We start from the raw sequence: 13,120 nt of genomic DNA on the forward strand, positions 1-13,120 counted from the left end.
CTGTCTTCCTGTTCCTTGAGCGGGGACAGGAGACAGACCATGGCTACTGGCCCAGCCACCACAGTTGCGAGCCAAGTGGTTTGGGGCTTGGCAGGGCCTTACCTGGGGCAGGATGATGGTCTTTGAGTTGTCAGCCCACACCACCTCCACCTTGCTGCTGACGTCCACGCGGGCCACCTGGCCGACTGATGGCTGCAGGGCAAACAGGACAGGATCAAGGGTGCAGTCCTCCAGGAGGGGCGAGGGCCAGAGCATATCTGAAAGGGCGCTCCAGCCGTGGGTAGCAAGGGTGAGGCCATGAAAATAGGAGAGATGTGGGCACCAGCCAGAGGCCACAATGACAGACTCAAGTGTGGGACCCTCTTGTTCAAACACGTCCAACGTGCCCGGTCCACTAAGCTCCCCCCGAGCTGCTTCACCTGGCAGCCGAGTACACAAGCCCCAGTAACTCCCTTCCTCTCAAAGCATTCTGGTCGCTCTGGGCTTCCAGGCATTCCCAGGACGGGGTTCCAGCCTCTGGATTTCTGTTCCTACTAGTCCTCTCCTTGAATCTGCCTGACCCCAACCAAGATTCCCGCCTTTTCTCCAAGGCCCTGCTCAGATGCCACCTCCCCCAGCCTCTCCTGTGCGCCCGCAGCACTCAACTTCACGCTCTCGGCACTTAGGACAAGGAGCACAGCTTCCCTAATACCCAGAACCAGCGCAGCTCAGGGAGCAGCTGCGTGAGTGCAGTCTGGTCCCGGCAGGCAGGCAGGCAGGCAGGAGAGTCCTTCTAGGTGGTCAGGCAGAGGGGCACCTCTGCTGTGGGCAGCTGCTCTGCTGGGAAGGCGCCGGGGGCAGGCAGCCTGGAGCTTAGAGGACTCGCAGGTCTTGTCTCCTGGAGCCATCTGGTGGCACCACCAGGCGCTGCAGCTGCTGCAGGGAGGGGCAGCTAGAAACACCTGAACATGGTGGGGCACTCACCTCGTCCTCCTTGGGAGGAGCCCCGTCCTCGGTATTGCCGATGCGGATGACGATATCGGTCGTGCGGAACCGGAAGTCGGGGTGGTCGGCAATGTCGTAAACACTCACGTCTTCCTCCTCTCCAATCAGCTGGGGCACAAGACGGCTTGTTACGAACTAGCCCACCAGAACCCACCCTGAAGAAGGAGGCAGGGCCGCACACACTCACCTCCACGTCATCCCCACTTGGCCGCAGCTTGAACCACTTCACTACGCAGGTGCGGCCCACGTGGTCCCCAGACTGCACCACGCCGTAGACGGCGGGGTCCGGACAGCTCTGGGCTAGGGAACCAGAAGAGGACACACCACTAGCTCAGGAGCCCTGCTGCTGCCACCGGCCGCCCACCCACTACATGTCAACCCCAGCAGGGCACAGAACCCACTTGTTCCCTGGCCAGGTCTGCGGAGGACAGAAAACACCCCCTGGTCCTCCAAAGAGCAAGCCCCCTCCGAAGGGGCGTCTCCCGCTGAGCCTGTGGCCGCCGCCACTGGCCCGAGCCCGCCCGGCCCTCGGCAGGATGGCCCGGAGCCGCACTACCTCGCTTGTCCACCACGAAGTCTCCGGGGCAGAACTCGTTGTTGTCCAGGTGGTGGACGGGGAAGAGGTCATTGGAGCGGATGTTGCACTGCACGGAGCCGTCCTGCCACATCACATCTGCCGACGTCATCGTGGTCACCACCTCCACAGCCACCCTGCGGGGCAGGACCCGTGAGCCAGGCCACGCACCAGGAAAGTGCCTGCTACCCCTCCCCCCAGGGCTCGCTGACCTGAAACTCTGAGTCCCAGGCAAGAAGGGAGAAAAACAGGTCCCACGCATGCCAGCGGTCACCTCTGAGCACCGCCCCATTTGGGGGAGCACAAGTGAACGCACTCCCGGAGGCCACACTCGGGCCCACGCCACCGCCCCCCCCCCACCCCGCCCCCCCCCACCCCCCACCCCGCCCCCCCCAGGCACTTATGTTGCCTCAGCTGTGTCCCCCAGCGTGACGGGGCTTGCAGACGGTGGGTGCAGGTGCCACGGGGATGGCCTCCGGCTGCACCCTCAGCCGCAGGGAGGGCGCCCTGGGTGTACCTGTCCCCCGGCTTGAAGTCCCGAGTGATTTTATTCTTCTTCCTCTTGTGTTTCCGCTTTAAGTTCTTGATAGACAAAGGGATGCTCTTTTTGCGACTCGTGCCGCTGCCGCTCTGGGAGGAAGTGGTGGAGCTGGCGGAGGACGTGACCGAGCTGGTATCGTCCGTGTCGTCCGCGGCCTCGTCGTCCGCGTCCTGCTCAGCTGACTGCAGCCGGTCATCCCCACCCTCCTTCAGCAGGAAGGGGGGCAGCTGCTCGCCGGCCTCCCGCTCCTCCTCTGGGCCCTCGTCCTGCATCTCCACCGGGCTGGCGGACCCGTCGGGCGTCTCCTCGGGGCTGGCGGACCCCGTTTCGCTCTTGGCTTTGGCCCCCCCTTTCCTGCCTGGGTCCTCCATGGAGTGGTGCCTGGAGCATTGTGTGTCCGGGGAGCAGGACATGATCCGTACAACCTGCTTCTTCAACAGGCGCTTCACCTGCGGCAGCAGGGCAGGGAGAAGGGAGCTGCGGTGAGCGGGGCTGACACGGCCCGCCCTGCGCATGTGGGAAACCCAGGCAGGCCTGACCCCAGGCAGCTGGATCTGGGGGCTGGGGGTGACAGCTATACACACCTAAGTGGCCTGCAAGGGTCATCAGGGCTGCCCCCCAGGCCTGAAGCACAGACCGTCTTTCCTGGCTGCGGAAATGGCTCAAGGCCAGTTCCTCAAATGCCCACCAGCCCCAAGCCCGAGGACATACCTTCTTGGCCATAGAGCCCTCCCCCTGGGCGCAGTGTTTTTCTGGACATTCACAGGCAATCTTGGCCAGCTCTACCTTGGCCGGGAAGACAAACAGACAGCGCTCCCCCAGCTGCCGCTGAGCATGGTCAAAGCATCCGAGACGCTTCACCCTGGGACGTGGAGGAGAAGCAGGGGCTGGACCAGCAGTTCCCGGCCCCCGATCTGTGACTGTGGCCCAGAGACTTGTTCAGGCGTGCCCCTGGGGTTGATGGAGTGGGTGGCATGCTGGAGCCGCTCACCTGCCTAGGTTTTCCTGGGTGATGACAGAAGGTGGGGGACTGACGCTGTCCGTGCCCCCTGGACAGAAGCTCTTGGTGATCCATGTGACTTTCAGTTCCACAACCTGCACCTGGGGATGGTGGGTGGGTGGGACAGGCTGCAGTCAGCAGGTCTGGACAGCTCCCTCTTTAAGCGACTGCCCAGAGCCCAGCTGGCCTCTAGGACAGGAAGTGGGTCTTCATAGTGTTGTACCAAGTACGAACACGCCCAGAGAAGGCCCCACCTGTAACTGGAGCCCCACCCTAGGGGTCCCAGTCACCTCCTCCCCACCAGTCAGGGCCCAGGGGACCTGCCACTTCCCACTCTCCCACCACGCTCGGCCTGGGCAGTCAAGCTAGGGAACAGCTGTCTCCTGGTCACCCCGTGACCACAGCCTGGGTTCCCTTTATCGCCAAAGCCCTGTCAGACCGACAGGGTCCAGAGGCCAAAGAGCGGGGCTGAGCCCTGAGAGCAGGCAAAGAAGGGCGGGCAGCCACTGATCCAGGTGTGGAGGTGGCCGCCCCAGCCCCCAGGCCCTACCTCTTCCACCACCACCCGGAACTTGCTCTTGGTGCTGAGCACTGGCTTGACTCCCGACAGCCACTGGACACTGGAGAAGATCTTGGCAGGGCCAATGAGCACCTGGCCCGGGTAGAAGCCGTAAGAATCGTCAAAGAAGAGACCCTGCGGGATGTGGGACCAAGGGAAAGTCCTTGTGATCAGGCCTCCTCAGCGGACGGTGCTCTCCGTGCTCCCCCTGCCATACCCCCTCTTCTCCCAACGCCAGAGCCCCCCTCCTCCAAAGACCTCCACACTCCCTAAAACAAACCCTAAGGCTCCAGAGCAGTACCCGTCAAACCGAAGGTGCATATGAATCACCTGGAGATCTTATTAAAATGCAGATTTGACTCATTCTGTTTTTAAGAAGCTCTCAGGCCATGCCCATGCTGTCTATGACACTTTGAGGATTAAAGCTCTAGAGGGCAGTGGTCCCCAAAGCTGTTTGATCCTGTGCATACTCCAGTATACTCATTTACAAATTGTGTCATATGCTACTGTTCTCAAGTGTCACACTGTGCTAAAACACTGCATCCACTCACCAGAAAATGGAGATTTTACAGGATGAGATAAAAGTTAACAAAATGCAAAGGGAAGTTCTGGTATTTTCTGCCCACATGCACTATCAGATCTTCTGGCACACACCCACCCCTTGTCTAGAAGCTGCTTTGTCTAGAGGCAGCGTTTGGCCTGGGCCGGCTACAGGGTCTTGGCTAACAAGTCCTTCCAAGCCCAGAGGGCCAAGGAACATGAGACCCCCCAGCCCCCCGCCAAACGTACTGAGTCGCTGACGTGCGGGCAGACGTCATAGAGCTTGGCACCATCTTCTGTGTTCATGGAGCACCTGAAACAGTGAACATGGGCTTGGTGTGCACACGGCACAGGACCGCGTGTCAGGGGACGTGTGGCAGCCAGCGCCCAGTGTGGTGCTGATCGGTATCAAAGGGAGTGTCCAGAGGCGGTGCGATGTCGCATGCCCTAAGATGGCAGTCCTCCTGCGTCCGCAGCGTAGCCTCTGAACGGGAACAAGTAACTCCTAAAATGGACAAGACCCTGACCCCCTATCTGAGTGCTCAGCACCACTGAAGTGTCTAAAATAAAGCATCAGCCCCAGCAGATATCCTCAGTGATACTGCTTCTCTCCCTGAGCCAACACAGGGCACAGAGCAGACACTGAGCGGCAGAATCAGGCTGCGGCGAGGAGACCCGCCCAGGGTCGGGCCCTGAGACGCAAGGTCCTGTGTGCCCACAGCACCTGTCATGGCCCCTGATGAAATCTATCATCGCAGGCCCATGAGAAAACCCCTCCTCCCCTCCTTCCAGCGGCTGCCCCACTGAGCGGACGGCCCCTTTGTGGTGAGCTATGTACCTGGCACCATTGGACAGCTTCAGAATGATCTGGTTCTTCAAGTCGTAGACCTTCCCCAGCCAGCAGTCATAGGCAATGTAGTCCCCATACATGAAGGGCTGCAGACCAAGGGGTAAGGGTGTGAGATGGCGAGTGACACCAGTGTCCAGGGCACTAATCCCTCTTTGCCCCAATGAGACAGGAGGAAGCATCTATGTTGCCTATTGCCTGGACATGTCAGTACTGGACCTAAGGAACTGCTACAGTTGGCTTCCCCAAGTTCTAAGCTGCACCCCGACTCCCCTTCCCAGTGTGGAGGAGGTGGCGGGGTGCTGCCTGGTGGTGATGGGAGAGTTGTGCAGAGACCTGACAGCATCCACGGATATAGGACTCTTGGGTGGGAGCGGGCTGTGAAGGTCAGTCACATGGACAAGGAAGGAACGTGATTTTAGTAAATACACAAATATACTGAGGATACAGAGAGCCAAGTTTCTGACAGTTGGGGAAGATACCCACTACTATATACGAGAAGCGAGGAGAAAGACAGGCGTTGGACTAGAACTGGAGGTGTCATGACGGACTCGTATTTTGATGTATACATAGAACAGGTATTGACAAATTTAGATGTGTGTGTCTAAATGGATACACACACATGTATGTGCTAGTTCTGTCCCGAAAGGGCCTGGTAGCAATTCGCACACCAGGGCTCCTTGGAGAAATGGCTGATTCTCAGGCTGGATCAGAAAAAATACAAGATGGAAAGCAAGAAAGTGCTGGGGACGTGTCAAAAGGGCACAGATGCCAGCGTAAAGGGGCTCCTTAAAGGGCCAAACCTGGGTCATTTAAGCAACCAAACAAATAATGGTAGTAATGGATTACAACCAATAAATAAAACAGGAATCTCTGAGTCCATATTGATGTAAAAAACAAATAAATAAGTAAGTGAGGCAGGAGGTGAAGCGCTTCCATATAGTAGACCACCACCAGTAAAAGCGAGGGGGGAACGATGGAGGCATGCAATCGCCATTTAGCCTCCATCAGGTGCTGGCTGGTCCAGGCGGGAACTGTCAGTGGAGACTGAGGCCGGCGGCCTGGGGTTTGACAAGTTACAGGTTACTGATGGAATCCCGAATGTCTGCCCACAAAACAGAATTGCTCGTGATGGGGTACGCGGTGACTGTGGTGGGGAGGCGTGGCGGACACCAACACGAGCAGGGGTGGCCGTGAAGACCGCCATGGTGCCGCCGCTGGACCTCATGGGCCACGGAAGAGCTCGGAGCATTTCTGCGGCAGCCCTGCCAAGGGCACAGGACCTGACGCGGGTCCTGAGCCAACAGCAGGGAGCTCCACGCTCGGGTCAGTGACAGACGTGTCGGGACACTGCAGGCAAAGCAAGGCTGGGGAACTGGACCAGACTGGAGGAGATCGAGTTGACCACTAAATGCAAAGTGTGTCCCTGAATGGAATTCTGGATCAGGAAGGGGACCAGGACATTGCTGGGACAACTGAATGGGGTCTGTGGATCCGACAGTAATGTAGCAATTCCCCAATCTGGGGGCTGAGTAGTGGTTATCAGGAGAGTGTTCCTGTACTATTCAGGGCTCATGGGCATCGTACCTGTAGCCGTGTGCCGTGGGGAGAAGCACAGAGCCCCAGGGAAACAGGGTGGGGGGGGCTCACCCAGATGTGCTGCAGGTCCTTGCTGTTGACCGGGTAGATGATGCAGTTGGTGCCGATGAGCTTGACGGCGCAGTCGATGCTGACGTCGGTCACGGTGCCACACTGACTGTCCTGGGGAGGAGAAGGCATCCAGGCCCAGCCAGGCACGCGCCGCCGGCCGCCGTGGGCGGGGCCAGACCCCCCCAAGTAGCCCCCCGCAGGGATGGGACACAGGACTCACGGTGGATCGCATGTGCCGGACCACATCCCGGGGCACCACGGAGCGGTCCTCTAGTTTCAGCTGCACCAGAAAACACGAGTGTGAGAGAATGGCCTTGGCATCACTGCGGGATGCACGCTTCTCCCAGCTTCCCGGGGAAGGCTGACGCTACAGCTCAGTGCACACATCCCGAGTGCTGAGCTCGGCTTTCACAAACTGCACACGCGCGTCTAACTGCACCCAGATCAAAAGACAGTACTCCAGGCACTAAACTACCCCCCACCAAAGGCAAACACTACTGGAGGCCATTTGATCGTACTGGAAAGTGTGGCGAAATGACGGATCACATAAGGCCTCATTTAAATGAAAGATTTAAGAGCCCACTCTACGGCGAAACATTTTGATGTGAGTGAAATCCTTTCTATTAATACTTTCTGCAAGTGCCTGCCCTCCAAGCCTGCTGATCAGTGTGAGGAGGGAGTGGGGTGAAGGAAAGCGTGACGCGGGGGTGTATGGGTCACCCTGAAGCCCATTATCATCCAATAGCACCTGCTAATCCGGGCTATCCTTCCTCACCAGCTGCAGCCTGCTCTTTATCTACCGTGCTGCGGTGTCCTGCGGGCTGCTGAGTAACTCGGGCTTTGGGGGCCTGGCCAACTGCAGAGCGAGCACCTGCTGCAGCCCCCCCAGACGACAGCCAGGGCCTCAGGAGAGCTGTCCCCTCCCTCTGCCGGGCACTGGATCCCCCTCCAACAGCCCAGGCAGGAGACGGTTCTCCATCAGGCCAGAGCGTCTCTCTGCTGGTTTGTGGTAACGGCAGGTCTCTGTGACTGCCCACCTCCTTTGGATGGGCATCTCTAGGACCTCGAACTGCGGGGGTGGAAGATCTGTTCCCTCACCCAACACTCCCTCCACTCTCAAGCCCTGGGGCATGTAAAGGTGACCTCCTGGGAAGGAGAACCGAGACACTGAAAAAGACACTGGCTCAAGGCCACTGAAATTTGGCAAGGATGACTAAAACCAATTCTGCTATCAGTAGAACGTGACTTACAAAAAAGTAAAGGGGAAGCAATGTACCCTGCCATCAACTAACAGTGGAGATTTTCCTACAGGGAACATAACATAAAAGCCCACGGCCCAGATAAGAACAAGCCCAGGTGTTCAATCTGGGGGTCCTTGAGCCAGACCGTACATGCCAGCTCCAAAACAGGCAAATTGCTCACATCACATCCACATGTATAAAACGGGTGACAGCAGCCATCTCAGAGTGGTTGAGGGGATTAATTAGGCAATGAGAGCACAGATGGTTGCAGGGCGCCTAGCACACGTGCTCAGCAGACCCTGGCTGTGATCACGCCGCCCGACTCCACTGGCTCCACCTCGGGGCGTAGGCTGAAGACGATGAGTCCAGGTTCGTCTTACCTCTCTGCTCAACGGTCCCAGCAGGCTGTGAGGGACCACGTGAAGTTCTGCTAAGGGTGTGCTGCAATGGCAGCACCACTTTCCCAACTCAAAGAACGCCCTATCCTGTAACCTTCTGCGCCCAAATCTCTGGTCTGGGACATGGCATGTTCAGTGCTGTCCCACCCTATCTCAAATCTCTGCTCTCATTTTAGACTTCAAAAAACCACAATTGCAGGTCTTTCCAAGTTGCCATAGAAACCAGAAGCAGCAGCCCCAGGAAATGCAATGGGAGAGACACTGCGCTGTGTGGGGTGGGAGGGGATGTCATCGTTGGGTGAGCTATGACAGCCGGCACAGGCTGTCTTGCCAGCTCAGGGATCCCTGAGAAGAGACCCAAGTTGAGTCTGCATATCGTGTCCCCATCTTGGCGTGTGTTGGTCCCTGAGAGCTTCCACGAAAGGGAGGTTGAGTGGCACAGGCGCAGACCCTAAATCAGAGTAGTCTTCGATGGGACACTGTCCAGTCTCACTCACGCTGGCCATGGGACACCACTCCTGAGGGTGGAGAGGAAACTGAGGCTCCTGCTCTGAGGCTGAAGCAGGAACAACAGCCAGTGAAGGCTGGCGCCACCACAAGGCCAGGCAGTTTCTTCCGCCTTCTTTGTGGAACCTCCGCCTTGGCTGCAGTGTTCCCAGGGGAGAGGGAGCGTGGTGAGCAAACGCCATCCTCTGGATGTGGCTCTCCTGACCTGTGCTTGGCCTTCTGCCAGAATGTGGCTCCAGGATGAGGCTCAGTCTCCAGGCTCTTCTAGTCTCCCAGGACAAGGAGTGACATTTGTAAAGCCCTGACACTGCTGGCAGCAGAGAGGGAGTGGCAGGGAGAAAGAAGTGGTGTGGTGGCCACTCTTCTGGCTATATTCCCTTCCCCTGGGAATTCCAGACGATGAGAAAAGGGTGTCTGGACGGGCTCAGGATGACTCACCAGGCTCTCCTTCTTTCACAACTTACCCTCCCATGCCCGCTGTCCCACCCATCCCGGGCACTGCCTTTCTCCAAATACGAGCACTCGCCCACCTGTGTGCCTCTCCACGGCACAGTCCTTCCAAACGTCCTCCTTCCCTCTCACACGCTCACCATGTGCTACCTGCATCATGAAGGCTTTCAGTGTCCCCGTTCTGGAAGGGAGCTCTGTGCTCCTGGGGCCTCCTCGTAACACACAACTGGGGCTTATTACATTCAAGGCAGTTTTCTAGGCACCTTCTGTTTTGATCTGTGAAATCCTTCACAACTCCACGAAGCAAGTGTACTATTATTGTCATTCCCAGTTTACAGACAAGTAAACTGAGGCCAAGAGAAAATAAGTAACTTGTGCGTGGTCCGATAGCTCCTGAGTGGTGGAGCCGGGACTTGAGCTCAGGCAGTCTAGCTCGAGACCATCCTGCCCAGAGCTGTGGAGTTAAGAACAGAGTAAAAAATATTTCTGGCAGGTCCACACATTCTAAAAGACTGATTCTTCTCCAAGTTCTTAAAGCAACAAATGCCCTGTTCACTTCTGGGGCCTGTGGAAGGCTGCGGCCGCTGCTGCGATGTCGCCAGGGCCCTGGGCGCCTGCTGCCGAGGACTCAGGTGGGAGAAGCCAGGCAGTTTGCCCTCCTCACCCATTCAAGATCACGTCCCGGCACAGATCACAAGCACCAGACACCCCAGAGGCTAACACTAGAGGGCGCTGTGACTGCACTATGGAAACGCCAGCTTCTAGAGGAAACTACCGTGTTTTGTTAGGCGAACGCTGAATGTCATTTAAAAAAACTGTTACCAGGGTGGAATCTGAGGTGGGGATGGACAGAATTCAACTGTCATTATAGGTCCTAAAATGCTGAACAACGTCTGAGGTGGTGAACTATGAACATCTAACATTACTTGAGGGAGAACTACAACTTATCAAAAGTTTCTGAACAGCAATAAAAAAAAAAAAGAAAGAAAGAAAAGGAGAAAAAGACAAGAAGGCTACCACACCAAAATGTTAAAGTGTCTTGGATGAGGAGGTGTTAGAAATGAACGTACGTTCCTTTGGACGCCGCTGAGACATGTCTGCGGGACGCACGTGCCTGGTGGGACCCGAGACCGAACCCTTGGCTCCCACGTCCTCCTCCGGAACAGGAGGGTCAGACAACACACCTGCCCTCCATGGAGAGGGCTTCCGGTAGGGGTTCACTCATGTGAGCAGTGGTGACAACACCGTCCATGGGCCAGCCACTGAGGAGACAAGATCCTCAAAGCTCGCCTTCTAGCGCGGGGGGGGGGGGGGAGGCCGGGGCATGTGACTTATTTTAAGTGGGTGGTCAGGAAAGGCCACTCCAAAGTGACATCTGCTCAGAGACCAGAGTGCAACAAGGGAGGGAGCTTTCCAAGCAGAGAAGAGCTGCCGTGAAGCCCCTGGGTGGAGTGTGCCTTGAGTGTTCCACGACCAGCAGAGGCCCGGAGGGCCGCGCTGAGCAAGCTCCCAAGGAGAGCAGGAGGAGCTGAGGCCGGGGCTTCAGGCCCCGAGACAATCAGGGAGCCCTGGAGGGTCCGTCGGGCAAGGCGGACGCCCCTGCAGGGATCTGAGCACAGGGCCTGCATGGCGGTCACGTGAAAAGGACCATCTGGCTGTGCGGCAGAGCACATGCTACAGAGGGGGGGAAGGAGACCACAGTTAGCCCAGTGGTTCTCAAAAGGGGACAACTTTGCCCCCAGAGGACATCTGGAACATCTGGAGGCATTTTGGGTTGTGACCACTGGGGCAAGGGGCTTCTGGTATGTAGTAGGTAGAGCCCAGGGATACTGCTAAACATCTGACATCACAGACACACACAGCTCCGTCCCCCCACAACGCCCCCGCCCCCCCCACACACACAGGGCCAGGCTGAGAAGCCCCGAAGCTGTTTCCAGGAGAGTGGGCTAAGGGTGAAAGGATCACCCCCCCGCCCCATACATTCTGAAGATAGAGCTCATGAGGTGCTTCCAGGCACAAAGCAATACAGTGACAAAGGGAGGACAGTCACCATGGCAGGGAGGCCGGGCACTTCCCTCCCATCCCCACTGGAGGTCCAAGGAGCTCCGCCCTGGCTGGGCGGACCAGTCTCCTCCCGGCGCCCTGACCCCCAGAGGCCCACGCTGTTCCCGTGAGCAGTCCCGAGGCCCACCACTGACACCCTAACAGGAACGGAGCTGGGCCCCCAACTCTCGGTCTACACCCCCATTTACAACATTGCTCTTGAATGACCTGAGAGAACTCAAATTCACTGTATAAAAATGTTCCAAGGATAAAAAAAGGCAAACTGAGGCCGATCAATGGCTTGAAAAGAGAAGGGAGCTGCTATAAGAAGCTAACTTCTCAGTGGATTTGAACGTCACATCCATTAGGACTGGGGGGCCCTAAGGCTGGAGGCCAGCACGTGCCCTGGGGGGAAAAGGCGATTTCATGCCTGGTCACCAGCATCCGGGCCTCCCAGCGCCAGACGGGAAGCTGCAGACAGTCCAGCAGAAGCCAAGGGAGTGGCCTTATGGGTGCCTCAGCATTGTGTCAAGGCTGCCAGCCCCGAACCCACCACGGTCATCTTCTGTCAAACTCCGGGGAAGGCCAAAACACAGAGAAGACTGCGTGCTCTCCTCCTTCAGGCCCACAGGAGGAAACCAACCCAGACTTTTCCCGGAGTGCTGAGGTCATCAGACCTTCACCGACAGCTGGGAGTAGCTTCCAACAAAAGGCCCAGCACTGCGCACCCACTGGGCCTTAATAAACAGTCTGAGACCACAAAGCCCCACACCGTGCCCCTCGCGAGGGAGTGGAAAACGGGACAGCTTGCAGGGCCCCCAGTTTGGGTCTGCATTCAGACTAAGGCTGTACCTTCGCTGGGCTGAGCCAGGCCAAAGGTCTCCAGAAGCCTCGGGGTACTCAGCAAGGAAACCATCTTTCTTTGGAAAAGAAAAACAAGTCACCCTTGCTGCTTTGCCTGGTGAGAGGAGAGGGGAAGGTGGCAGGGCCCAGCAGGCACACGAAGGAATTAGGCTGTTCACCTAGGCCAGGACCCAAAGAACAGATTCCTGAAAGGCATATGAGGTCGGACCAGCACTGGAAACTTCTAAAAGCTCGCTGCTTCCCAAGGGGTGAAAACAATCTGAGAAACACCATCCCTTCTGCCCCCATACAGTCTGAGCTTAGCCTGGGTCCTAGGCAAACAGAAAAGGGGTGAAACAGGACAGTGGTCAGTGGGGCTGCCAATCGTGTTGGGCGCCCCAGGGTCTCCTAACCAGTCCCTCACCCCCTCTGCTGAGGTTACAGACACTGCAGAAGACCCTTGTAGTTCTGCTGTTGTCCCTGAGCTGGAAGGGCCCAGCAATGCCGCCTGTGGCCCCCCTGGGCTGTGAGCAGCCTATGTCCCTGCAGTGGGGCCACCCAGCTGTACTACCATACAAGTTGGAGAGCAGGAGTAAGAGAGAGACAGACAGACAGACAGACAGACACACACACACACACACGCATACTTCACTGCCTGAGAAGCCCAGCTCAGTTTTGGAGGGTTAGAATACAGGAAACCACTCAATAGCAACTTTGCTCAAACCTACAAATGAGGTCAATGAAATTTTTTTAGGGTTTCAGATTCAAGGCTAGAGAAGAATACAAATGTCAAACAAGGAATGTACATTGTCTTCAAAGAATTTCCAAGGATCTGGCATAGAGATGGCCGGGAGGGGAAAGGGGAGTGACATTAACCCCTTCTTCTCTCCCAGGCAAATGCAACTTGGGGGCCAAAGAAGCGACTTAGGCCAGATCGGAAAAG

At 57.3% G+C, this 13,120-nt stretch overlaps 1 protein-coding gene across 2 annotated transcripts in view; it reads right to left on the reverse strand.

Moving 5' to 3' along the window:
- UBE2O (ubiquitin conjugating enzyme E2 O) overlaps positions 1-13,120 on the reverse strand; it is a 47,643-nt gene that overhangs the window by 6,188 nt on the left and 28,335 nt on the right. Inside the window, exons 2-13 of one of the 2 annotated variants that reach the window (XM_033089732.1) lie at positions 6,916-6,975; positions 6,696-6,806; positions 5,037-5,134; positions 4,448-4,511; positions 3,650-3,793; positions 3,091-3,200; positions 2,811-2,961; positions 2,076-2,548; positions 1,541-1,695; positions 1,172-1,284; positions 964-1,092; positions 103-192 (exon numbers count right to left, since the gene is read on the reverse strand). In XM_033089732.1, coding sequence (XP_032945623.1) covers positions 103-192; positions 964-1,092; positions 1,172-1,284; positions 1,541-1,695; positions 2,076-2,548; positions 2,811-2,961; positions 3,091-3,200; positions 3,650-3,793; positions 4,448-4,511; positions 5,037-5,134; positions 6,696-6,806; positions 6,916-6,975 — 1,698 coding nt within the window. The remainder of the gene's footprint in view (positions 1-102; positions 193-963; positions 1,093-1,171; positions 1,285-1,540; positions 1,696-2,075; positions 2,549-2,810; positions 2,962-3,090; positions 3,201-3,649; positions 3,794-4,447; positions 4,512-5,036; positions 5,135-6,695; positions 6,807-6,915; positions 6,976-13,120) is intronic. The other variant, XM_033089734.1, reaches the window with a different exon arrangement.

The sequence above is a fragment of the Rhinolophus ferrumequinum genome, chromosome 21 (genome assembly GCF_004115265.2).
Source record: "Rhinolophus ferrumequinum isolate MPI-CBG mRhiFer1 chromosome 21, mRhiFer1_v1.p, whole genome shotgun sequence".
Lineage (NCBI taxonomy): Eukaryota > Metazoa > Chordata > Mammalia > Chiroptera > Rhinolophidae > Rhinolophus > Rhinolophus ferrumequinum.